General features: G+C 42.5%; 1 protein-coding gene and 1 pseudogene across 1 annotated transcript in view; both read right to left on the bottom strand.

The window, feature by feature from the left end:
- Window positions 1–3,329: 3,329 nt before the first annotated feature.
- Window positions 3,330–27,979, bottom strand: part of ERC1 (ELKS/RAB6-interacting/CAST family member 1) — a 489,747-nt gene continuing 465,097 nt past the window's right edge. The window contains exon 20 of the mRNA XM_036251762.1: window positions 3,330–4,340. Within this exon, the coding sequence (XP_036107655.1) occupies window positions 4,203–4,340 (138 nt within the window). The 3' untranslated portion in view covers window positions 3,330–4,202. The remainder of the gene's footprint in view (window positions 4,341–27,979) is intronic.
- Window positions 13,438–13,542, bottom strand: LOC118624922 (annotated as a pseudogene).

The following is a 27,979-nucleotide window of genomic DNA, read 5'->3' as shown; positions in this document are numbered from 1 at the left end:
GGCCAGCCCAGCTGCCACGGAGCCAGCCTGGGAGGAGGGGAGGAGCCTGGTTGCCCCATAGTATGAACTCCTTTGACATGATATTGGTTTGCATTTTTTAAACACAGCTCTTTAATTTTTCAGTTCTACAACTACGTTTTAATATCTTAATAGTCTCAACAATGGACACAATGTAACTGCCCAAATTCTCTGAACCACACAGACAATATTGACAAGCAGAGAAACAGAAGAGGAGGTGGGAGGGGACGAAAACCCGTTCCCCTCAAAGCAGTCCCTAAAACCACCTCTCCTCCAAAAGAGTCAGGAGGAGAAACACCTACATGAGGGGTCACAGCACTCGTTAAACACATTGGGGAAAAAAAATCAGGAGACACTTGGTTACAGTTTTGACACTAAAAAGTTTGGAAACAGTTTTTGCGTAAAAAGAGTCAAGACAGCCATTTTGTTCAGAAGGATTTCCTTGTATGCCTTTTTCTTGCCCAAGTATTTCCTTAGTTCACAGGGGAAAATCTCCAGATTCTTTTAAAACGTTCAAGTCACTGTCCCGAGGAGCCCAGGGCCTGGCAGTGATGGACGGAGGGCGGCCTCGGCAGAGGGCAGCGTGCGGCGGCATCTGCTCTGTTCTCACCTCCTTCCCACAGGCGGAGCTTCTGCGGGGGGAGGTGAGGCCGCGGAGGCAGACATGAAGTTACTGATATTGCTGATACAGGGCCCCCTGAAGCTTAGCAAGTGTCACGTGAGGGTCACATTCAAGATGGTGACATAGTCCTTGATTTGCTCTTTCCTCAAAGACCCCGAGGGGTAGCCAGTGGGCCTATGCTTGAGTAATGAGGTCAAACAGGGGGGCAGGAGGCCCTGGGGTCAGCGGGACACTAGCAGCAAATCCAAACGCCAATCCTGACCGTAGTGCGGGAGGGGTCAGCTTAGCGGTTGACTAAACTGTGGTGCCTTCTTCCTTTCCTGGCACTCTGAGCGGTGGGCAAGCCAGCAGCTCCTCAGGGGAAACCAGACAGACCTTCACTGACCAAAGTGCCGAGTCCCACCCCACTACTGCCGCGGAAGGTGGTCGGGCTCCAGTCTGCCTTATTAGTACTTTTAAAGCCCAAGGGTAAGAAAGAGAGAAAAGAACTTAGATCTTTAGCTTGTAATGTACAAGGTCAAAGGTTAGAATTGAGATGGATTTTAGGATTCCCACTTGTATTTCTTAATATGTTAAAGCCCATTTAAAGTCTTTTCTATTTCAAATGGTTTCCAAGTCCTTTAAGTCTCAATTCAGATACTTCATCAAGAACTCGATGAGTACCTGGGACAGAGGTATATGAACAGACAAGTCACACTGCATTTCTTCAGTCATGGCTCCGTGCTGCAGCCCGCCCACTCTTCTCGTCCCCTTTATGATGATCTTTGTTTGGGGTACAGACCTTAGGGGTGCAGACTTGCCAATGGAATGGATGAGTCTGGTGAACATTACAGGCAACCTGCAGTGACTTTTCAAGGCTACATACAGACCTTTGGTAGTAGAGTGACCTTGTGAAACCTTATATGCCATAAGAAGTTCACAAAATGACGGTCCCTACGAGATGGGAATTGTGCATTTTGTAAATGCTGGCTCGATGAACCGTCTGAGCTCAATAGATATTCAAATGCTAGAAACTGTAATGACTTTGCTCCTACAACACAAATACAGGTCATGTTCACCTTTCAACTTCAGCCAGAGCCTATTTTCTTCTAGGACAAACAGTCCTCAGAACCATCTGAGATACCAGGAAGAATGAATGCGATTCCCTACTACGGTTCACAGAGACCAGACAGATGAGGTCTCCCCAGACAGTTTCGTCTCAGAAGCCCTTGTCCTGAGGACTCCCACAGGTTTTAGAGAGAGCGCAACCGGGGGGTGGGAATGAAAGGGGTGGAAAGAAGGTGCAGTGAGAGTCACACCAGAGTGGGAGGCGTGGAGTTTGACGGAAGAGGCCGCATCGGGACAGACCTGACTGACGCCTTCTCCTGCCAGACCAGCCAGACAACAGCCGGCCAGCGTCAGCCCAGGCCCTCTCGACAGGGCCTCTTCTGCTTTCTCTGTTCTGCTGAGCCCTGTGAAGGCTGCTATCACACCTTGGTTCGTTGCATTATGGTATTTAAAGTGAGATTCTAATACTCCAGCCCTAAAATACTGGGGGCTATCTACATGATTTATGAGAAGTGCAATAAATACATGGAATTGCGGTAATTGACCACAAATGACCACCACTTAATATCTAACCCCTGCGCCTCCACTCTGGCCGGCCTCGCTATCAGGAAGCATCTCAGTAAGAAGTTTATGAGCAGAGTCCATTTGAACCTTTGATAAGGAACACTCTACAGCTTCTCACCAGGAGAGACTGTTTTACAGCAGGGAGTCAGGGCAGCTGGAGATTTGACCATATAAGTTAATGAGACAGTCAAGGCTTGCTGGTGGGAAGGTACTGGACCGACGGCCGTGATGACTTTACAGGCAGTGTCGGATTCTTTGGGTGAGTAACTGGGGAAGGGCAGAGGAGAAAAATGCAAGACAAAGGCATTTAGCCCGGCAACTCTTATCAGAAGATGTGAGTGTCTGGCCACAGAGGTGGTCACAGGCCCACACGTTGGTTAAGTGGTCTATTTCTCGGTGCCTGATTTTTTGCAAATGCCACTGTCATGCTTGGGGAAAACGCCCTGCAAAATGCCAGTACCTTCAAGTGGATTTGTAACTTTGGGGTCAATTTTCTGCTCTGTGACATGGAGCCGGCCAAGTTCCACAAGGTGGACAGAGATGTGTTAAGAAAACACTCTCCACAGTCACAGCCCCCTGAATAGGACAGTCCACTCTTGCAGGGTAAAACCATAAACAAAGGTTCTGAATCACCACATGGGATCCTGCAGGCAAGTAAGTGACTCGGCCCCCAACCCTCCAATCCGTCAATTCCATTTTAGTGAGCAATGAGAAATGCTGATTTGTGGAAGATTTTTCTGGAAATGATACCTCCTACTAAGATGGTATCTTTTACTGCTTCAACTCAAGTGAGTATGTCTCATATAATCCTTTACACCTCTCCCTCAATTTCTTTTCAAGGATGAGTGCCTAACAGTAGGCGTTTCATAAATATTCTTTGACTGAGAGAATGGAGGAAGGAATGTGTGTGGGATGAGAAACATTCATCTGTGTCAGAAGGAGGTCCCAGGCAATGCACGGGAAGGTTCTAGGCGTGGAAATCAAGAGCTAAGCTTGAGGGGGAGAAGGGTCGTAACCTCTGGGCTACAAGGCTTGGAGCTTGGCGGTGGGAAGGCAGGAGCATTCTTTTGGGCTCAGGGCTGAGGAGAGAGATGCTCAGGAGAAAGCAGCCTGAGCCCGAGGAACGGTCACCTACAGAAGCACAGCTGGAGCTGACCGTGCCTCACGCCCGGCCCCCTCTCCCCACTGGAGACACATGATCTGACACACCTAGCGAAGGGCCGAAGCCTCATTCGAGAGAGACGCGGAGGGAGCTGTCTGCACCGTCCTCCTGCTGAGGGTTGAGAAGAGCAGGGACAGTGACCCAGACCGGGCTGGGCTCTAGAGTGCTCTGAGCCCTCAGGAGGCCTGCGGGCAGCTCCCCTGCACAAACGCTGCAGATGGACAGTAGACGAAGGCAGTACAAAGACGAGTCGGTGTTCTGTTTGTCCCTGTTCGCCCCCCCTCTTCCAAATAATATCTTCTGGAGAATTTGTTATCCTTGTAGGAGACAGCACCTGTGGTATGAGGACACTCCGCTCTCTCGGCCATGGGGAAGCGCTCTCTCCGTACGTTGAACTCCGAGCAGATTCCAGACTCAGCTCTCATGTCGAGGGCAGAGGCGAGAGGCTCCCTACTCCATGTCCCTCTGTGAGGGCAGAGCCACCAGCTTCCAGAGTTCTCCACTGTTGACGACTAGAGGGCGGTTCCTCCTGGAGCCATGGCCACTTACCTACCCACCCTGGACATCAAAACAGTAAGCGTAGAGACAACACCCAACGTGGACAGGCTGGGTAAGACAGCCGCTGTAGATGGTGCTGGAGCCGCACCTGAAGGACTAATCGGGTAGGATAGTTTGTAGAGTTTGCACGGGGCCCAAAAGTTCCTGGGTGCCTGTCCTCGTCATCCCCTTTTCTTGGCTCCTGGTTCACTCTGCTGGGCTGCTGGCCTGGCCACTCCCCACAACGCGGGGTCAGGATGACTCTTCCAGCGCGTTGACCACCTGCTCCAGGATGTCGGGGCAGTGGTCTGCTATCTGCTGCAGGATGGCGTTGGCAAACTCCTGCAGGTCTGCGTTGTCCCGCTCGCCTTTCTCTAACTCGTTCTGAAGCTGACAGGGAAAGGAAAGATGGATTTCAGGTAAAGCACAACAACCCTATTTGCTCTGAGTTAAGAATTACTCTTTATCAATAAAGACACGATATTTGCCAACAACATGGATGAACCTGGAGGACATTATGCTAAATAAAAAAAGCCAGACAGAGAAAGAAAAAAGACTGCATGGTATCACTTAAATGTGGAGTCTGGAAAAAGAAAAAAAATCGAGCTCATAAAATCAGAGAGTAGAATGGTAGTTGCCAGGGGGCTGGGGAATGGGGCAAATGGAGAGAGGTTGCTCAAAGGGTACAAACTTTCAGATATAAGATGAATACGGTCTGAGGATCTAAGGTTAAACATGGTGACAAAGTTGGTTACATCGTACTGTATGTATAACTGAAATTTGCTAAGAGAGTATAACTTTAGTATTCACATAAAGAAAAAACAGGACCGTCCGGCCGGTGTGGCTCAGTGGTTGAGTGTCGACCCAGGCACCAAGAGGTCACCAGTTCGATTCCCGGTCAGGACACATGCCCAGGTTGTGGGCCCGATCCCCAGTACGGGCATGAAGGAGGCGGCCAACCAATGTTCTCTCTCATAGATGTTTCTCTCTCTCTCTCCCTCTCCCTTCCTCTGTCTCTAAAATTAATAAAATTAATAAAAAAAAGAAAGAAATAAAGAAAGAAAAAAAGGACCTATGTGAGATGATGACTGTATTTCAATTGTGGAAATCCTATCACCATGTATATGTATATCAAACCATCATGTTGTACACTTTAAATATATCACAATTTTATTTGTCAATTACACCTCAACAAAGCTTAAAAAAAAACCGACAAAAGAGACACTTTTCATGTGAAGTCTTCCTGCATCTAAATTAACAACCAGGAATGTGTAAAAAAGTAAATATCATATGTCTTTTCAAGAAAATGAGGTCTAAAGAGGTCAGTGACTAGACCAAGTCCCAAAGGTGGTAATTTGCAGAGCCAGGACTCCAGCCCAGTCCTCTCAGTCCGGGTGGTATGTTCCCTCCACTGAGCCACAATGTCACACATATGCCCAGGTACACGGATGATCTCAGACAAGATCTTAACCTTGCACAATGGTCCGTGACCTAGGAAACTTATCATTTAAAAGGCTTCCCGTTTCTATGCACCACTTTTATTTAGTGTGTTAGATGACCCTACCTCAGGCCTATTAATTTTAGACATGACGTAGTCTTCTGTTTGTTTAGGAGTAAGTATATTTCTAACTTCTTAGTGTTTTAAACACCCTCTTTGACATGCCTTCAAGCATTAAACCAACATTTATTAAGGGCCTAAATTTGGTTCTTGCCCTGAAGACCCTTTAGGTTAATAAAAGAGACAAACGTGCAAACGTAATTACCACCCAGCACGGTAAGGGCCGTGACAGAGGCATGAACACACGCTACAGGGAAGAGGTGAGGACGACTGCTCCACGCTGGAGAAATCCGAGAAGCTGTTACGGAAGGCAACATGTGATCTGGATCTTGAGAGCTGAATAGGAGTTTGTCTAGGAGATCAAAGGCAGAGAGGCTTTCAAACAGATGAAACAAGTGCAGATGCATAGAACTATGAAAGAGCTTGGCACAGATCTGGGGAAGAGTGAGGCGTTTCAATGTGGTTGGAGCGTAAGGTAAGGAGACCGGGTGAAGAATGAGAGGAAACAAAGCTGAAGAGACAGACTGGGGCCGGATTGTGTATGTAAGGCTAAGGAGTTCAGATTTAATCTGGCTAAACCAACAACAACAATAATACAGGGAAGTCCAAGAGTTTTTAAACAGTACAGGGACATGATCAGCTTCATTTTCTTAGAAGATAGCTATAAAGATAAAACATGTTAGACTGAGTCAACAAAAGAATACGTGAAGGGAGGTAACTGTTACCAGCCCACATGAGAGTTAAGGAGGCTAAAACGAAGATGGGGGTCTGGGGACATGGAGAAGAACAGACGAATGTAAGACTTTGCAAAGGTAGGAGGCGGAGTTAAGTGATAGAGAATGGAGAATACTTTTGACAGCTCTAGCTGTGGTATTAGACAAATAAGATTGAAAATACAGGAGGCAGAGCTGGTTTTAGGAAAGGAGGGAAATTAAAAATTGAGTTTAAAGTGTAGTTAAGAACATAGGCTTCAGAGAGTTAGGCTGCCTGGGTTTCAATGTCAGCTCTGCCAATTATTAGTTTGTATGATCTGGACCTCTCTGAGTCTCAGTTTTTTCATCTGTAAAATGGGGCAATAACATTTATAGGTTGTTTTAAAGATTTAAAGAGTCATTTCTATAAAGAGCAGTATAATGCCTGACACATAGAAAATGCTCAATAAATGTTACATGTTATAATTATTGTTACTGTTGTTTTTATTAAATTGGTGAGATTACCCAAAAGAGCATGTAGGTTAAAAAGCAAAGAGAATCAAGTTCTAACTACAGTGTTGATAGAATCTAGATACTCTGAGCCAAGAATTAACATGATGCTTCTTAAAATATGTCAAAGAGCTGGGAATAGATTCAGCAATCTTCTTTCTGTTAAATGTTGACCAAAAGACCAAGAAATGCAAGGGCTAGATTTGGACCACACTAAGTCTTAGTGCATATCAAGGCCTGGCTGTTCATATAAATATGAATATGAATATGAATATAAATATAAATCTCTGAACGGAAAAACCAAGAAGGTCAGGTGCCTTGTAAATACAGCTGCGCAGAATATAACCCAGAAATACTGCCATGTAAAAACGCTACAACTCTTAAGTCTCTTCAATGAACTGAGGTCAACCACTCAAAGTAAGCGAGGAGAATGCCAGGGTGTGTTGCTTCAGATTATCCTGGGAATGTTCTGAACAACTCTGGTTTATATTCTGAGTCAGGTATCTGTACTTGACTTTCTACAACTCACATATTTATTTCCCATGAAATATTTCTTATTCTTTTTGGCTTCTGTTATGTTAAATAGATAAACAAGAAGTTACTAATGGGTACATTATAGTTTAATAACATTTTTCAGGGTTTTTTTTTTTGGATTTAAAAAGTACTGCACGTGCATTGTAAAACATTTAGAAAAGAAAAGCACAAAGAAAAAGTCACCTATAACATAAGCATCAGGAGATGACCATTGCTATATATTTTGTCATTATATATATTTTTTAATCCTCACTCGAGGACACTTTTTGATATTTTGTTCAGATAGAGTGGGAAGGGGGGGGGGGAGAGAAACATCAATGTGAAAGGGACACCCACACAAGCCAATCAGGGCCGGGGACAAACTGCAACTGAGGTACGCGCCCTTAGCGGGAACTGAACCCGGGTCTCTCCAGACCACAGGCCAACGCTCTAACTGCTGAGCCAAACCGGCCAGGGCTTGTCTCATATATATATTTTTTTTATCCTCACTCGAGGATATTTTTCCATTTTTTTGTACAGATAGAGTGGGAGGGAGAGAAAGGAAGGGAGAGAGAGAGAGAAACATCGATGTGAAGGGACACATCGAGTGGCTGCCACCCTCACGACCAACCAGGGCCGGGGACAAACTGCAACCAAAGTACGTGCCCTTAGTGGGAACCGAACCCGGGTCTCTCCGGACCGCAGGCCGACGCTCTAACCGCTGAGCCAAACTGGCCAGGGCATTGTCATATATTTTTTGAGACTTTATAAACTGATTTTGTTTTTACCTAAGTATAGTATAAATACATTTCCAAATCAAATCCTAAAGACTCTTTTTGGAATTTGGTAATTGATTCTAAAATTTATCCTTAAGTGTAAATATATAAGAAGAAGGAAGAAAATATTTTATTTTTTAATCTTCACTTGAGAATTTTTTATTTTTTTGGAGAGAGAGAAGAAGGAAGGGAGGGAGGAAGGGAGACAGAGCGAAACATTGATGTGAGAGAGAGAGAGAGAGAGAGAGAAAAGTACTGATTGGTTGTCTCCTGTACATGCCCTGATCGGGGATGGAACCCACAACCTAGGTATGTGCACTGACTGGGAATCAAACCTGCAACATTTTGGTGTGTCACCCAGCCAGGGCCCAAGAAAATATTTTATTTTATTGTTAAAATTTTTTTTCCCTTCATTGATTTTAGAGAGAGAGGAAGGTAGAGAGAGAGAGAGAGAGATAGAAATATCAATGAGAGAGAACATCGACTGACTGCCTCCTGCATGTCCCTGACTGAGGATTGGACCCACAACCTGGGCATGTGTCCTGACTGGGAATAGAACCAGTGACCTCTTGGTGCATGGGTCGATGCTCAACCACTGAGCCACACTGGCTGGACAAGAAAATATTTTAAAGAAAGAAAAATGATGTGGGATTTGTTCTACCAGATTATAAAACATACTACAAAAGTATACTAGTTAAAAGTATTGTATTGATAAAATTTGATCAATGAGATTTAGAATATGATCAAAGGGCATTAGAAATCAATGAATATTTTAGGTCTACGGGCCTTGTTTACTTAGATTCCTGCTTATACCATACATAAGCATAAACTTCAAACTGGCTAAAGATTTAAATTTAAAAATTATACTGTGAATACGCATTCTTCTCAAGTGCACATGAAACATTCTCCAGGACTGACCACACGTTAGGCCACAAAACAAGTCTCAATATATTTAAGAAGACTGAAATCTCATCAAGCATCTATTCTGACCACAATGATATAAAACTAGAAATCAGTTATATAAAACAATCTCATAAACAGGTGAAAATTAAACAACATGCAACTGAAAAACTGAATGATCAAAAAAGAAATAAATTCTTTGAGACAAATAAAAATTGAAATACAATACACCAACATTTATGGGATACAGCAAAACTAGTTTTGAGAGGCAAGGTCATAGAGATAAATGCCTACATTAAGAAAAAAGAAAGATTTCAAATAAACAATCTAACTTCACACCTCAAGGAACTATAAAATGAAGACCAAAGCACAAAGTTGGTAGAAGGAAGGAAATAACAAAGATCAGAGTGAAAATAAATGGCATAGAGACTAAAAAGATAATGGAAAAGATCAATAAAACTAAGAGTTGGTTTTCAAAAGATAAACAAAACAGACAAATCTTTAGCTTGACTTACCAAGAAAAAAAGAGAGAGGACACAAATAAAATCAGAAATGAAAAAGACGACGTTACAAGTGATACCACAGAAATACAAAGAATCATAAAAGATTACTATGAACAACTGCATGCTAACAAATTGGAAAACCTAGAAGAAATGGATAAATTCCTAGAAACATAAAACATACCAAGACTGCATCATGAAGAACTAGAAAATATGAACAAACCAAACTGAATCAGTAATTAAAAACCTCCCCCAAAACAAAACTTCAGGACCCGATGGCTTCACAGGTGAATTCTACCCCACATTCAAAGAAGAATTAATACCAATCCTTCTCAAACTATTCCAAATACAGAAATGGAGGGAAAGTTTCCAAACTCATTTACAAGACCAGCATTACCTGATATCAAAAACAGGCAAGGACACAAGAAAAGAAAACTGCAGCCAATATCCATGATAAACACTAATGCAAAGTCCCTCAACAAAATATGAGCAAATAAAGTCAACAATACATTAAAAGGATCATACACCATAATCAATAGAGATTTATTCCAGAGATGCAAGCGTAGTTTAACATCTGCAAATTAATAAATGTGATACAAGGATAAAAACATATGATCATCTCAATAAATGCAGAAAAGGCATCTGACCAAATTCAACATCCATTTATGATAAGAACCCTCGTGGAAGTGGGTATAGAGAGAATGCACCTTACCATAATAAAGGCCATAGATGACAAGCCCACAGCAAACATCATACTCAATGGTGAAAAGCTGAAAGCTTTCCTTTAAGATCAGGAACAAGACAAGGATGCCCACTTTGCCACTTTTATTTAACACAGTACTAGAAATTTTAGTCAGAACAATTAGACAAGAATAAGAAATAAAGGTGTCCAAATCGAAAAAAAAGTAAAACTGACACTATTTGCAGATGACATAACCACGGTACTGAAGGGTTGCAGGTTTGATTCCTGGTCAAGGGTATAAACCTGGGTTGCAGGTTCGATCCTGGCCCCAATCAAGGTCATGTGGGAAGCAACCAATCAATGTGTTTCTTTCACAATGATGTTTATCTTTCTCTCCCTCCCTTCCTCTTTATCTAGAAAATCAAGGGAAAAATATTCTCGGGTTAGGATTAAAAAAAAAAAAATGTCCATACTACCCAGAGCAATCTACAGATTCAATACAATCCCTATCAAAATTCCAATGGCATTTTTCAAAGAAATAGAACAATTCTAAAATTTGTATGAAACCATAAAAGACCCCAAATAACCAAAACAGTCTTGAGAAAGAAAACCAAAGCTGGAGGCATCATGCTCCCTGATTTTAAACTATATTACTACAAAGCAATAATAATTATAATTATTATTATGGTATGGTATTAGCATGAAAGCAGACACACAGATAGATTAATGAACCAAAATAGCGAGTCCAAAAATAAACACATACATATCTGGTCAATTAACTGATGACAAAGGAGTCAAGACTATACAGTGGGGAAGGGATAGTTTCTTCAATAAATAGTGTTAGGAAAACTGGACAGCCACATGCAAAAGAATAAAACTGAACTACTATATAACACCATACATGAAAATTAACTTTAAATGAATTAAAGACTTGAATGTAACACCTGGAATCTAAAAAATTCTAGAAGAAAACAAGCAATAAGCTCCTTGGCACTGGTCTTTGTGATGATTTTTAGATTTGATGCTAAAAACAAAGGCAACAAAAGAGAAATAAACAAGTGGTACTACATCAAACTAAAAAGCTTTTGCCCAGCAAAAGAAATAACTGAAAACACAACCTACTGCCCTGGCCAATTTGGGTCAGTGGTTAGAGTATCGGCCTGCGGACCAAAGAGTTGCAGGTTCGATTCCATCAAGGGCACGTACCTTGGTTGCAGTTCAGGCCCTGGCCCTGGTCGGGGTCATGCTGGAGGCAGCCAGTGGATGTGTCTCTCTTACTTCGATGTTTCGCTCTCTCTCCCTCTCCCCCTCCCACTCTATCTGAAGATAAATGAAGAAAATATCCTTAGGTGAAGATTAATAAAAAAAAAGGAAAGAAAAGACAGCCTACTGAGTGAGAGAAAATATCTGCAGACCATATATCTGATAAGGGGTCTGATATATATATAGACCTAAAGAACATTATGCTAAGTGAAATATGCCAGTCAGAGAAAGACAAGTACCACATGATCTCACTCACATGTGGAATCTAATGAGCAAACTGAACTAACTAGCAACATAGTGACAAGACTCGTAGATGGAGAGCAGGCTGAAGGCTCTGCAGGAGGAGGGGGCGGCACTGGGGGGTGGAAGGACTGAGCAAAAAAGAAAAAAAAAGAGAAAGGACTCATGGAAAGCAGCAACAGTGTGGTGATTGCAGGGGATGGGGGATAGGGATGCGGGTGGAGGTGGAGGAGGGTATAGGAGAGATGAATGGCGATAAAAAAAAGAAATAAAATAAAATGAAAATGTTTGTGATTTAAAAAAACAACAAAAACTCATACAACCCAATAGCACCCCTGCAAACCAAACAGTCTGACTAACCAATGGGCAGAGGATCTGAGTAGACATATTTCCAAAGAAGACACACAGATGGCCAACAGGTACATGAGAAGGTGCTCACCGTCACTAATCATCAGGGAAATGCAAATCAAAACCACAATAAAGATTTAAAAATATTTAGTATATTTCTCTTTTTAAATCAATTGATGAGAAGATAATACTTTGAACATGTTGGGGGTAAATATATTATTAATGTAGAAAAAAAACACACCACAGTGAGATATCACTTCACACCTGTTAGAAAGGCTATCATCATCCTGGCCAGGTGGTGCAGTTGGTTGGAGCATCTTCCCCTACACCAAAAGGTTGCGGGTTCAATTCCCAATCAGGGCACATACCTAGTTGTGGGTTTGGGCCATGTATGGGAGGCAACTGATCAATGTATCTCTCTCACATCCATGTTTCTCTCTCTCTTGCTCTCCCTTCCTCTCTCTCTCTAAAAAAAATCAATAAAAACATATCCTCAGGTGATGATTTAAAAAAAAAGAATGGCTATCATAAAAAAGACAAGAAATACTAAGTGTTGCTGAAGACACAAACGGAAGGGAACTCTTGTGTACTGCTGGTGGGAACGTAAACTGGTGCAGCCTCTATGAAAAACAGTATGGAGGTTCCTCAAAAAAGAAAAAAATCGAACTACCATATGACACATGAATTCTACTTCTGGATATTTATCCAAAGAAAATAAAAACACTAAGTGAAAAGGATATATGCACCTCCATGTTCACTGTAGCATTATTTACAATAGTCAAGGCATGAAAACACCCCAAGAGTCCACTGACGGAGAACGAATAAAAAAAATGTGATATACATAGGTACATAGATATACAAGCACACAATGAAATATTATTCAAGCTATAAAAAAGAAGGAAATTCTGCCATTTGCAACAATATAGATGAAACTTAAGGGCGTTGGGCTAAGTGAAATAAGTCAGACAGAGGAGACAAATACCATATGATCTCACTTATGTGGAACCTAAAGAAAAACAACAAAGAAACTCCACACTGAGATCATGGAGAAAACAGACTGTTGACTTCCAGAGGTTGGGGGAGGCAGGGGTGAAGGGATGGGGGAAAAGGGTGAAGGGAGTCAAAAGGTACACATTTCCAGTAATAAAATAAATAAGTACTAGAGATGGAATATACAGCATGATGATTACAGTTAATAATACTGTATTATATATTTGAAATATGCTAAGAGAGTACAGTTTAAAAGTTTTCATCACAAGAAAAAAGAATGTATAACTATGGGAGGTGATGGATGGTAACTAGACATTTTTTTTTTATCCTTACCCGAGGACATTTTTCCATTTTTTGTTCAGATAGAGTGGGAGGGAGAGAGAGAGAGAGAGAAACGACGACGTGAGAGAGACACATCGAGTGGCTGCCACCCACACAACCCAACCAGGGCCAGGGACAAACTGCAACTGAGGCACGTGCCCTTAGCAGGAACCGAACCCAGGTCTCTCTGGACCAAAGGCTGATGCTCTAACTGCTGAGCCAAACCGGCCAGGATACGAGACTTACTATGATAAGAACAGATACTACACTTGATCTTAGCCAAAAGGCTGAGAAGCGAAACTAGACTTACTGTGATGATTACTTTATAATACACAAATATTGAATCGTGATGTTATTTACCTAAACTATTATGATGATGTTATATGTCAATTATATCACAATAAAACGTTATTAAAAATTATATCATGAAAGTACTAGAAGCAAATTTGGGAGTATGTCAATTATATCACAATAAAAAGTTATTAAAAATTATATCATGAAAGTACTAGAAGCAAATTTGGGAGTATTTTTTATAATCTTGGGCTGGGTGACAGGTAAATGCCTTTTATTTTATATTTTGCAACAGACTGAATACTTGTATCCCCCCCCCAGTACATATGTTGAAATCCTAATCCCAGTGTGATGGTACTCTGATGTGGGGCCTCTGGAAGGTAACTGGGTCAGGAGGGTGAAACTTGCATGAACGGGAATACTGCCCTTACAAGAAGATGCTAGTGTCAGGATCGTGGACTTCCAGCCTCCAGAGCTGTGATAAATACATTTCTGTTGTTGATGAGCTACACAGTTGATGGTATTTTGTTATAGCAGCTGAACTAAGACAGGAGATAATGTGCTTTAAAAAAGCTATAAAAGGGAAAAAAGAAGTAAATTCGACTATATAGAATTTTATAATGATTATATAGAGAAAGAAGAGATAAATTTAAAATACAAGTGATGACTTAAGAAACACTGATAATAAATATGACAACAAAAAGACAAAGGATTGATGTCAATACACTGTAAAAGTGGTATTATAAGCCTAATAACAATAAAAGATGGGCAGAAGATATGAATAAAAAACTCACAGAACTACAAATGGCTAATAAGCATATAAAAATACTGATCTTCATTAATAATGAAAGAAATACAAGATAGTGTTTGTCCCCCTTTATTACATTGGCAAAAGTTTCAAAGATTGTTACAAATCAGTGTTGATAAGGATCTGGGGAAGCAGGTACTCATTATACTACTACTGGTGGGAATATAGATTGGTGCACAATATGGTCTCATCAACAAAATTTAATTGTATGTATCCCTTGATCAAATAATTTCACATTAAAGAGTATATTCTATAACGATACTAGTAAGAAATTCAAGAAAGCATGCACAAGTATGTTTACCAAGGCAATTTGTAAGAGCAGAAACTTATAAATGACCTTAGATCAAACAAGAAGTGAGAGAGACCTTCAGGCATGAAAGCAAAATAAAACTACTGAGTGACTAGTTTGAGTGAAGAACTTTCAGTTCTACCCTGTATATTTCTGTATTGTTTAATACTACAAGTAACATCAGTTTTATGATAAGAAATACGAATACAAGTATATAATATAAATATTCAAAGCTACCTGCATTTTTATTTATTTATTTATTTATTTATTTTTTATCCTCACCCCAGGACACTTTTCCTGTTTTTTTTTTTTTCAGGTAGAGTGGGAGGGAGAGAGAGGAACAGAGAGAGAGAGAGAAACATCGATGTGAAAGGAACACATCGAGTGGCTGCCACCTGCACAACCAACCAGGGCTGGGGACAAACTGCAACCGAGGTACATGCCCTTAGCGGGAACCGAACCCGGGTCTCTCAGGACCGCAGGCCGACGCTCTAACCGCTGAGCCAAACCGGCCAGGGCTACCTGCATTTTTAAATGTGTAATTCTTATCTTCTAAGACACTGAGAAGGAACACACAGAAATGTATAAAATATTCACTCAAAAAGGAATGATTGATTTGCCAAGGTAAAGGAATGAACTTCTGACACCTGCTATAACATGAACCATAAAAACATTAGGTGGAAGAAGCCAGTCACAAAGACCATATACTGTATGCCTTCACTTTTACAAAATGTCCAAACTAGGCAAATCCAGAGTCAGAAAGAAGAGGAGTGGTCGCCTAGGGCTGGGGTGAGATAGGGTAACTGGGAGTGAAGGCTAAGAAGTACAGATTTCACCCTGGACGGTTTGGCTCAGCGGTTACAGAGTTGGCCTGCGGTTCCTGCTAAGGGCATGTACCTCGCTTACAGTTTGTCCCCGGCCCCGGTTGGGTTGTGCGGGTGGCAGCCACTTGATGTGTCCCTTTCACGTCGATGTTTCTCTCTCTCTCTCCCCCCACTCTTCCTGAACAAAAGATGGAAAAATGTCCTCGGGTGAGGATAAAAAAAAAAAAAAAAAAAAAGAAATACAGATTTATTGTATTTCAATAAAGAAATATTGATTTTTATAGAGAGTGGAAGAGGAGGGAAGAAAGAAGGAAGGGAGGGAGAGAGACAGAGAGAGAGAGACGAGAGAGACAGATGGAGAGAGATAGAGAGAGAAACATTGATGTGAGAGAGACACAGTGACTGGCTGCCTCCTGCACATGCCTGGACCAGGGCTGGGGATCAAATCTGCAACCCAGGTACATGCCCTTGACTGGGAATTGAACCCTCAATCCTTTGGTGCACAGGCCCATGCTCCAACCACTGGATTTCTTTTTGAAATGATAAAAATGTTTGAAAATTGATTGTGGTGATGGTTGCACAATTCGGAGAACATATTAAACTGTACACTTTAAATGGGTGTATTATGTGGTGTGTGAATTAAATTTTAATAAAACTGTAAAAAACTACTGACTGAGCACTTCATGCAAAACACTGAGTAGTAAATGCCCACAGAGAGATATAAAGTGCTACTGCCTTCAGTTTGGGCAAAGAGGAGAGAGTGAAGGGGCCAGCGTCTTGAAGAAGGTGCCAGCTGACCCAAGGGGACAGGGAAAGGGGCATCCCTGCAGAGCAGTATGCGCCAACAGGGCAGATGGGGGAAAGGCACTGGCTGCTCACTGAAGTCCAGGAACACAGGAATCACTCGGTCTGGACAGAAGCAATGCCAGCTCTCTGAGTGACAAAGGCCCCTGGGCTGGCTGGGCTCAGGCACTATCCCTCCAAGGACCCTCCACCCCAGTCCATTACATGGCTGCAGGGAAGCCACACCTAGGGAACTGTGTTTCATTTCAGGCACCTCATTACCAGAAAAATGGAGACAAACTGGAATAAGTTCAAAGAAAAGTGGCAGGCATGACTAAGAAGCTGAAAGGATCCTTTTATGAGGCAGGATTAGAAGAACTAAATGGTAGACCTGACTAACTGCACACTCGGGGGAGGGAATGCGATTATGACCTACCAGTGTCAGAGGGTACAAACAAGAAGCCGGCAGAGGGATCAGCACTGCAGGAGGAAGTATAACTAAAGGTGCTGGGAAAAGATTAAGGGGATGAAAATAAAAAAACAACCAGAGGTAGACTATAAGGTTGTGCCTTTTCCAAGGTATAATGAACGATTTGCCTAGGAAAAGATGTTTAAAAAAAAATAAAGGGGATCAGAAGAATAAAAAAGTTTAGAGAAGGAAGTGTTCCTTCATTAGTTGTAGTTGCTTTCCATCTGGTAGGCCTTTCTCTGTTCCCCAGGGAGTATGCATGGTTTGCATTTTATCTGAAAGCAGTATTAAATGTGGGCATGGCGGAGCACGGAGAGATTTCATTGGCACTTGATCCATTATATGCTAAAATTTCCTGTCTGGGGGAAAAAAAATCTCAAAGATCAACCTTTCTCGTGAAACTGGGATTACTTTTAAAATGAGGGCTTTTATTCTGACTTTGAAATGCAAAACTCAGTCATTCTGAAGTCAAAAGAGTATAGGAAGGCGTTGTTAACTACTCAGACCGCTTAGGAAAGAAAGGCGACGTGAGGTAACACACTAAAACCTAGATGTGTTACACAGCACAGGTGTGAAAACAAATCCTGAAATGCATCGGTGCCTTGTTATTTGGAAGTGTTTTGTTAGCATGTGCATCAAATGTAAAAAAGGAAGTTTTGTATGGTTTCCATGTGCAGCAGGTCCTATGGATAAACCGGGAAGGGTATATTCCAGCTTCTGAAACTTAAATCTACCAGATCTCACCCAAGATCCTGCTCCCTCTCCTCCCCCACTCCATGCCTGCCTTCCCAAAGAGAGGCTAACACCAGAAAATAATTCCCCCAAAGAACAATCAAGTAATGTTTGGGCTTTAATGAAAATGCTTATTATATCCTAGTTGCAATGAATTAAATTCTTCTATTTTTCCCTTCCTTGTTAGAGCTACAAATCCAAACTTAGTACAGGTAAGACCTGGCAGTCCAGGGAGATCTTCCGTTTCCTGCCCCTGCTCTCTACTATGGGTAGGCCAACTCCATCACTGCAGCACCATGGTGACAGGCACTGCCGTTTACTTTCTTAAAAGCACCACAACCTAAAAGCACGTAAGTTTACACAATCCCTTCTCTGGATATGAACAATGTTCTGTGTATGTACTGAAATCTTTGCATCTGAAGACAAACAACCACAAACTTAAAAACACTTCCAAAGTAAATTACTTTCCACTGAACTGTAAAACGAGTGTGTTCTCACGGACCCTGTAAGCTCCGTCTGTCATCTGTGCATCGGATCTCGTCTCAGCACTTTCGTTTTCCTCCATATACGAGCTTTCTACAGCAAAGTCTTCCTCAAGCCGCTTGGGCACCTCCAGGTTTAGAAGCCCCTTTCCACTAAACCTTAAATTAACTAAGATAGTCTGGAGGGACTACTGGAATAATAAACATACAGGTATGAGATATAAAATAATGTGCTCTGCTGAAAGAAATGGGGATGTAAAACTATGGATCAGAAGGACCACAGGGCACCAAGTCTGGCTGCTGCAAACTTCCTGCCTGTGGGTCTGGTGGATTAGTGGCTCAGTACCAGCAGCCAGTGATTCCGAGGAAACTGTTACAGGTAATGCCGCCAGGAAACATCCCGCCTCAGGATGACCCCACACACTCCCTGTTTCTCCTTCTTCAGGCGAACCTGGGCCACCTTTCCATGGCCCGGTCCCTCAAATTAACTCTTTGTTTCCGATCTGTCCCCTCCCCGCTCCTTCACCAGGGCTTCCAAGGGCACCCTCATCCTGAAGAGACCTTTTCAATCTGCATCTCTCACGAGCTAGTACCAACTTTTCTTTTACCATCAAGAATCTCAAGAGAAGACTCTCCATGTGCTACCTGTTTCACATTTTCCTCCTTGACATCTTTCAGTTTTTGCTATTTCACCAAAATTGTTCTTTCAAAAGGTTACTACTAAACTAAGACCTCTACATTGAAAACTATACAACATTATTTAGAGAAATAAAAAATATTTTAGATTCCACATATAAGTGAAACCATATGGTATTTGTCTTTGCCCAACTTATTTCACTTAGCATAATACCCCTTAGATCCATTTATGTGTTTGCAAATAGCAAGATTTAATTCCTTTTATTGCTGCATAATATTCCACAAAAAAACAAAAACAAAAACAGACAAGCAGAAACAGAGACCAAAGGGATGGCTGTCAGGAGGGAGGAGGTGGAGGATGGGTAAAAGGGAAAGAGGAATATAGTCAATAAAACTGTGATAAGTTTACATGGTGATAGATGATTACTAGAATTAGTAAGGATTACACTGTAAAGTATAAAAATGTTGAGTCACTATATTGTACACCTGAAACTAATATAACCAATATAAGATTGTATACAAATTATACTTAAATTAACAAGATATATTAATTGGAGGAATGTAACATGATCATGGATTAGAAGACACAATATTGTAAAACTGTTAATTCTGCCCAAACTAATCTATAGAGTCAATGCAATCCAAATCAAAACTTTGCTAGATGTGTGTGTGTGTAAATTGACAAGGTGATTCAAAGTGTAAGTGGAAATGCTAAGGATAGCCAAAGAAATCTTGAAGAACAAAGTTATAAGAAGAACATAAAGAACTGTTATGAAAAAAAATTACTATAAAGCTACAGTTGTTAATACAGCTTGCAATAGGCACAAAACAGATATATAGACCAATGAAACAAAGAAGAATCCAGAAAAATAGGCCAAACCTGGGAATAACCCAAATGTCCATTAACAACTAAATGATAAATTGTGTTGTTTTCATATGATGAAATACCATACAGTAATACGAATGAATGAACCATATGTACATGTAACCTAATAGATGCATTTCATAAACATGATGTTGGTGAAAGAAGCTAGACACTAAAGAGTTCACACTGGATGATTCTAGGTATATAAAGTTTAAAAATAGGCAAAATTAATCTGTGGCGTTAAAAGTGAGTTTACCCTTGAAGGGTGGAGGAGTGACTTATGAAAGGCTTCTGAGGTACTGGTAAGGTTTCGCTTCCTGTTCCAGGTATTCATTATGAGTGTGCAAAAATTCATTGAGTTGAATACACACGATTTGTGTACTTTCTTGTGTGCATGTATACTTCAAAACTTAAATACCCCCAAAACACAAACCTCAGGATTACCTAAGACCACAATGTAATGGTCTTTACTCAGTCTTCATCCTGCCTGAGCCCCTTCTGTGATATTTGCCCCTGATAACACCTCCTTCTAAAACCTTGTCCCCTCTTGACTTTCTGGCTCTCCTCTGCCTATCCACATATTTGTTCTCACCTGCGCTGGTCCTTCTTTCTGCGTCCTCCCAAACATGTAGGGGGTCTTGAGGTCTAAGAGGTCTCTTCTTTCTCCTGCAATGTCTGCATGGATGACCCTGCCCAACTTCAGCTTTATAAAGAGGTAATAATAATAGCGGCTAACTTATTGGTCCTTTATTATGGTCCAGGCATTGTTCCAAGTGCTTTAGTACATTGATACATTTAATCCACTTTCTTTGCGAATTTAATTGTTTCTGTTGAGTTGTGCTTCTCTGGATTTTAAAACTTTTTATTTATTTATTTATTTATTTATTTTTTTAAGAAAATCCCTTTTATTTTAATTTTATTTTATTTATTTATTTATTTTTTTTATCCTCACCCGAGGACATTTTTTTTTTTTGTTCAGGTAGAGTGGGAGGGAGAGAGAGGAACAGAGAGAGAGAGAGAGAGAGAGAGAGAGAGAGAGAAACATCGATGGGAAAGGAACACATCGAGTGGCTGCCACCCGCACAACCCACCAGGGCCGGGGACAAACTGCAACCGAGGTACGCACCCTTAGCGGGAACCGAACCCCGGTCTCTCAGGACCGCAGGCAGATGCTCTAACCGCTGAGCCAAACCGGCCAGGGCTAAAACTTTTTATTTAGCACAGAAAATTCCATGCTTATACAAAAGAGAATAGTGTAATAACCCTTATTTGACCTAAATTTAAGCAATATCAAGGCATATAACTCTCCTGAGTTTCAGACTCACATTTTTCAAATGCCTGAGAAACATTTCTTTGTGAATGTTGCACTTATACAGTAAATCATACTGTTCATACTAGTTAATAAACTGTTCTTCTTACTTAACAAATGCTACAAATCGTTTTTCATGTGATTAAATATTCTTCTAAAACACAATCCTTCTGTGAGACTCCTGTCACGGCCCTTTCTGGCTGTGTTTCCTTTGCTTTAGGTTCTTCACCGATGACTGTCTTCCCATCACACCCCAATACAAGCTCTCCTGTCCTAACATCTTTGCTGACTGCAAGCTTCACAACCATGTCAGCCCTGGTTTGTGAGAGCAATCTTTCTAGAACACGTTGGACTAGGTTCCCTCCTCTTCTTCCAATGTCTCACATGATTTCCTACCTACAAAATATCCAAGCTTCTTTGGCACAGCAGCCACAATGTGGCAACCCCTTTCCAATATCCTCTCTGGATACATCTTTCGGTTCCCTTGCATTTGCGTTTACTTTGATGCAGCCCTCTCCTCCTGGAAGGTGGACAGTCCCACCTCCCACACACCTTTCTTCCCTGTCTTACTCATCTTTCACGGTGGAGCTCAGCTGCCCCCTTTCCCTGTGAAGCCTTCTCTACTCAGTGAATACCACTAAAGCATTAGTTTTGTCTGTTTCAAGAGCTGGCTCTAAGTTAATTCCCCAACTCTTCTGCAAACTTCTGGATGAATTCTTTTTTACATACCAATGCTGCCTAGCAAAATGCCCCCCACACTGCAAACAATCAAAAAATGACTGGTGAATAAAACTGAAGGAACAGATGCTAATTGATACATTTCCAAAAAGCCTTTGAAGATAAAAATGGAAGCATCTCCCGATCAAGACTGTCTGATGCAGACCTTATCACGGCATGTAAACTCCACACTGTAGCACCCACTTCCTTTCACATGTTCAAACTATGGAATACAGGACGAGTACAGGATACCAAGGTGGCCTCTGGCAGGAATTTTCTGGCTTTGTCTGCTGAATGTTATTATTATGTATTCTGTTCTTAGTAGCTTTTCTAGCCCTCCCTGAACTCAGAGTAGTAATATGATTTCTAGAGGGCCTTGAGCCAAGAATCACAAATGCAACAGCAACTCAATCTGAATTGAATTGCTCAAAGCAACACACATTGAAGTGTGTGCAGCAGAAGGGGAGAGCAGGTTCAGGGGAGGAATGGACAGAGGGAGCTCATAAGGACGGTGAGGTCTTTCAGAGATGATGTTATACAACCTCACACCCAACAAAAACATTGTTATGAAGGGCTGGCTGAAAGAAAACCACTTGAGCTCTCTTGCTTTCAATGTTAGGATAACTGTCAGGGAACAGAGAGGATGGTGTGAAGAATGATAAGGGACATAGCTGGGCTGGACGGAGGGATGGAAGTATCGCTGAGGGATGGGCTGACAACCAGGGAAACTGCCCAGCACAGGTCCGATTTTAGAATAGACACTACATCTCTCCATAGCTGAGTAAAGACATCAGGGAGAGCTAATAGAAATCTGTGAAATAAGAAAATCTTAAAAGAGAGAACATAGCCTTATGTCAAGGTAAACAACCCTCTATTCACTGTCACAAAAGATGAGGTATATAGATGGGTATAAAGAAGGGGTGGTTATGAGAGGTTACCGGATGAATTCAGTTGTGGCTGGCAGTGACTCAGATTCATTCCTTTCTGTAGAAGGTTTGGTGGTTGGCAGGAAATTACACAGAGATGATTGGCTTGATTTAAGTAGACAAGAATCTGAACTTGAGGTTTTTAACAGCTAGGTCCCAGGATGCACCAGCCATGAGGTCTGAGCTGTAAACTGGCATGATGATTGGAGCCTTTAGAGGTAATGGGACAAGCTGAAATGGTCCTTCTGTCCTCTCCAGATCTGGGCTACAGCTACCCAGCCCAAATCAGCAGGCTGTTTAACTACATTTGCTTAGGAGCTATGAAGACATAAAATAACTTTGAGTTTAGATTTTTGGATAACTAGAATTAGTGGAAATGTATTTTGCCATAACATCTGTTGACTAAAACATCAACTATAAAACAGACATGGTCAGCGGAATCTGAAAGCATAGTGGATAGTTCTTGTCCAGTATTTTGGTTGTTTTTTTTTTACTTTCTGGAATCCCTCTAACATTTAGTTTCAGGAAAAACTAAAGTTGTTCTTGAAGAGTTTGTCCAACAATTATTTCCCACTGATTAAGACTAATATTTCAAGTCTGAGCTTGCAGTTTGAACCTCCCTGCTTTCTTTCTAAGTCTGCACCCTCCCTAGCTGCTGGCTGTGTGGAGCCCGAAGGAGCCGCCGCCGGCCCGGGCCTCTGCACGGTACAGCGGGCGGTGGTAACAACCACGACACACCCCTGGGCCTTCCCCTTCCCCCTCCCCCACCTCGTCATGAACCCCTTTGCCAGGCAATATCTGAATTTGTTTTTATAAGAAGGAAAGGCTGTGGATGGTTAGGCCAAAAGTAAATAAGATGTTACTGCTCTTTCCTGACTAATACTGAACAAAGTCCTAAAAAAAATAAAAGTGTAGCTCCATCCACCAAGAGGGCCTGTAAATACACGATCCACAGTCTACGTTCACTGCTGAACAGGATGATGTTCCACAGTGAGCTCCTCAAGATTCCTGGTGATATACAGGAACTTCCTCCTCCTCCTCCCTCATGACAGAAATGTCAAGGTAGGAGGGAACCCCAAGTTCTTCAGCCTCTCAGGGAATGAAAATCTTACAGTTACTGTCTAGTGTGGTCAAGAGCACTTGATGACGGGCACGCAGTATACTGAACTCTCTAAATACTTACTGGATGAATGCTTGCCATACACCTTAGGGTAACTGGATTTTTATTTATTTATTTTATTTATTTATTTTTTTAATCCTCACCCGAGGACATTTTTTCCATTTTTTGTACATATAGAGTGGGAGGGAGAGAGAGGAAGAGAGAGAGAGAGAGAGAGAGGGAAACATCGATGTGAAAGGGACACATCGAGTGGCTGCCACCCGCACGACCAACCAGGGCCGGGGACAAACTGCAACCGAGGTACATGCCCTTAGCGGGAACCGAACCCGGGTCTCTCCGGACCGCAGGCGGACGCTCTAACCGCTGAGCCAAACCGGCCAGGGCGGTAACTGGATTTTTAAATGTTATATCATCATGTATTCAAAGGTTAAAAACAAATAACAACAAAAATAAATCAAGAGCTTCTCTGCTGGCACTGAAAATTCTGTAATGTGACCCTGGCAACTCCCTAGTTCCGAAGGAAATACAACAGCTAAGATGTTTAGTGAAGCTGTATCACTACAAGGCACATAATTTAGTTTTCTACACTAACCCCTCCCCCACAAAGTATCAAACAGCAGAACTGCTGACCCTACAAGCAGGCCCATTCCGAGACTCAGACCCCTACACCTGGAAGGGAGCTAACAACGGCCAGTCCAATCCTCAGGCCATACAAGAAAGACAACTGAGGCCCGAAGAGAGCAAGCGCCTGGCTGGGTTCAGACTGACAAGTATCTGCTCGGGGAGACGTATGTGCTGTCCTTCAAGCCCCCTAGGCAGCGGTTAGGTAACCAAACTCCTCCAGATACACAAGTTCTCCACACAGGAAAAGAGAAGTCTCCCACCTCAGAGGAAGTTTCCTGAGAAATCTGGTTTGGCTAGCTAACTACCAGACTTTTTGGATTTGCCATATCACTTGTTGTTGCTTATCATTCTTTTGAAGGGTAGATAGAATCAGTGATGACTTGGTGAAAAGTCAACAACTGAGAGGTCAAGTAACGCAGGTAAAAGCAGACAAATGAACTGGGTCAGTGGCAATCTACAGGGCTGACACCATGCTGCAAACACCTGTCACCCCAATGACTCTCCTTAGGTGTAGCAGGAGCTGGAACCAGGCACGCACACCGGCTGTACGACCCAGTTTTAGACAGTTATCTGTACATAACCCAGCACAAACTTTCGCTTCCTGACTATTCTATTATGTATTTGTGGATGTCACTAATGTACTAATGTCTTGATTTCTAACCTACTTATATGTCTAGACACTTCTAAAATGCTGGTTGCTTTCCTGCCCAAAGCATTCTTCCCTGGCTGAGATAATTTGTTTTTTTTTTTCTATGTGATATTCTGTGCCTGTAAGAACCTCCTAGGTTACCATCTTTCCTGAAAGGTTAAATCTTGACATAGGTGATAGACCTTCTCTGAACAGTGAGGGAGGGAGTAGGCACAGAAGGAGTATGGCAAGAAGGCAGAAGACAGGGCACAGAAGATAAAAGTGGGAACAGAAACTTACCTCCCACACCCAACAGGAGATTTCCACTGGTTTGACTGGCACCCACACATTACATTGAAGAGCCAAGAGTCACCTCTCATGTAAAAATGTTTCTGGATACCAATGAAACTGATGAAGCATCCCACTCAAAGAACAAGCCAACTGCTGAGTACAGTGATACTCGTATTATATAAGAGAGTTGACCCTCAAAAAAGGTAAATATGTTGGGTGATGAATATGTTAATTAACTCAATGAGGGCAATCTTTTCACAATGTATACATATTACATATCACCACACTGTATACTTTAAACATATTAAATTTTATTTGGCAATTACATCTCAATAGAGCTGAAAAAATAAAACAAAATGAAACAGAAAACAAGCCAGTCACCCATGTGGGGGACGCGCTTAGCTGGAGCACAGTGCGGAGCACAGGATGAGGGCCTGGTCTCCACAGGCTTTGCCAGTCCAAAGATGTGCTGAGGCAGAACTCGAGGCTTGAGAGAGTTAAAAACAAAGAACCAGATTTCCCAGCTAGGCAGAATTTTACTATGGTTGTCTACTTTGATTTGGTAATATCTCTTACAAAGCTATTAACTGACGTGAATAGAGACTTTCAAATTAAGGACCTGTCATTACCAAAACGGAGAAAAAACCTCCTTCTTTGCCAAAGGGATACATCAGAACAGCGCAGGGCTCTGGGAATCGCAGACACAGCCAGGCTAGTCAGCCAGCCCAGTGTATTTGGTTTGGCTCTCAGAAATGAAAAGTGTCAAAAGGGAGAGGATGAAAAAAAAACAAAACCCCAACAACTAAAAGGAAATCGAATGCTGAAACTGTCAGGGTGGTAAGAACAAGGCTCTGTTACGGCTGAAATGTAAGTGCTAAACCAGCACAAAGCCTAATCCGTGTCGAGCTAACCTCTCCGCCACGCAGGAAGAGGAGGAAGCTTCGTCCGCCCCAGAGGCCCGTGCTCAGTGCGCACGCTATATCCAGCTCTGCCAGCGGCTGACTCCAGCCCACAGTGCCTGCTGCTGGGGCCAGCGTGACGGGAGACTGGAAAGGCTTCCACAGGTAACTATGGATCTTGCTTGATTTTTTCTTCTTTTAGTGTCAAGCTGATACATTCCCTGGGTGGTGTCTCCTGACTCCCTCGTGAGATGAAAAAATAACCCTTCAGGGTGGTACAAACTCCTGGCCCGGTAATTCGGAAGGCCCACGGAAGCAGTGTCATTACTGACCACGGTGCTGGGGTTACGTGGGCTGCTCTGGGCGAGGCCCCGGGTACACATGACCGTCTCGTGGAGGTCCATGTGATGAGGGGCAAGCACAGTACAATGATGTGACAAGGGTCTGATGTGGCTGATATGGAGGGGTGGGGTGGGGTCTGGAGTTGCATGTTACTGGTTTTGGATTGCTATGAGGAAGAAAGTATGTGATGTGATTTGAAAGCTCTTGGGAAAGTTTGGGGTTGAAAGAAAAATATTCCCACAGCCCCCTGAAGCTCAGAGAATTTTTCGGTCCGTGTTCGTTCACTAGGTGAAGAAGGGTGAGAATGTGACTCCAGGGACGTTTCCCGTCCAGTTTGGCTCAATAAATGTTTAGGGCTCATCACACTTGTAAGCACAGTCCCCCAGAAAGTGTGGGCAAAGCCATGGCATTACAGGGCTCCAATGGCCTCACACAACTTTATTTTCACTTGGAGGGAAAGGCCAAACATGAGAAGGAAGGTCCGCACCAGAGGAAGTACTTCCGGGAAGTTTCATCAAGCCTCCTGGAAAGGAGGAGGATCACCAGATCTTTCGCTCTATCTTTCTGCCCTAGGAAGCAGCTGGAGAGGGAGGTGGGCTCACACTCAGAAGCAGCCAAGTGAGAAGGCAAGCTCTATGTGGGCAGGAAAAGATGGAGAAGGCATGGGTCACCCACTGTGCACACCCGAGGAGGCAAGTCCAAATAAACGGCCCTGGCAACTCCGCAGGTGGCTCTTTCCAAGGATCCTGGTGCCTGCGGGACTGCGCCTGTGGTCTGAGCTTCCCCAGGTAGGGCTCAGGAGCTTCAGCCGACAGCGCAGGGAACAAGAGAGATGCTGGCAAAGCTCCAGCCCTGAAGGAGGTCAAAGAAACCTCTGCATATTTTAATGACCCATTATTCACTTTTCTCTCCCAAAGAAAGTCACAGTGCCTGGTCAGCACACAAAGCCTGGAACAGACAAGCATCCTGCCTGTCAGTAGCCATCACTAATACACTGTCCGAGCCAGAGGGAAGTGCCCATGCAGCACCTGTGGGTGATTTAACGTGGCCGTGGGAGAACAGTTATGCCAGAGCCAGGCTACAAGAATGTTCTTCTAAGGCGTCTGCGAGGGTGAAGTAGTAGGATGAGGTTGGAAATGGAAGGACCTGTCCAGTCCCAATTCTGACACTCAGATTTATCATTTTGGGTAAGTCACTTCAGTGCTATGGCCTCAGCTTAGATTAGATGCTCTTGAAATTCTTTTCAGCTTTAATAATCTTTGAATAAATAGAGCTCATTCCTGATTAAATAACATTAGAACAGTGATTGCCAAGTAAGTGCCAGCAGGCTATTTCTAGATGGAGTTTTCAGCTCTCAAGAAGGCTTCTCTGTGTCTCGCTGTAGGATGCTGGAGAAAACGCAGTGCTTGGCTTTTCCAGGATTCCCTACCCTCCTGCTGGTTGCATCCTGACATTCACCTTGGTAAACATGCTTTCAGGAACAGGTGTCTATAGACTGAAGTCGAGGCTTAAAGACTTGCAAAGGTTGATGTCATTTCCCATAGGCTCTAAAGGTGTCAACTGAGTCAGAGGACCGAACGGGCAATGATGCCTTACCAGGCTGGGGAACACTGAGGAGATTAAGCTGGTTTTTAATCGGGCAGTTTTGTCTTTTTTTGGACTCTTCTTTCCCCAGTCACTCACTGATCTTCTCACCCTAGT

This window comes from Molossus molossus, unplaced genomic scaffold (genome assembly GCF_014108415.1).
Source record: "Molossus molossus isolate mMolMol1 unplaced genomic scaffold, mMolMol1.p scaffold_m16_p_10, whole genome shotgun sequence".
In the NCBI taxonomy this organism is placed as follows: domain Eukaryota; kingdom Metazoa; phylum Chordata; class Mammalia; order Chiroptera; family Molossidae; genus Molossus; species Molossus molossus.
The sequence above is the reverse complement of the archived record's forward strand: the minus strand, read 5'-3'. Positions and strand labels throughout refer to the sequence as shown.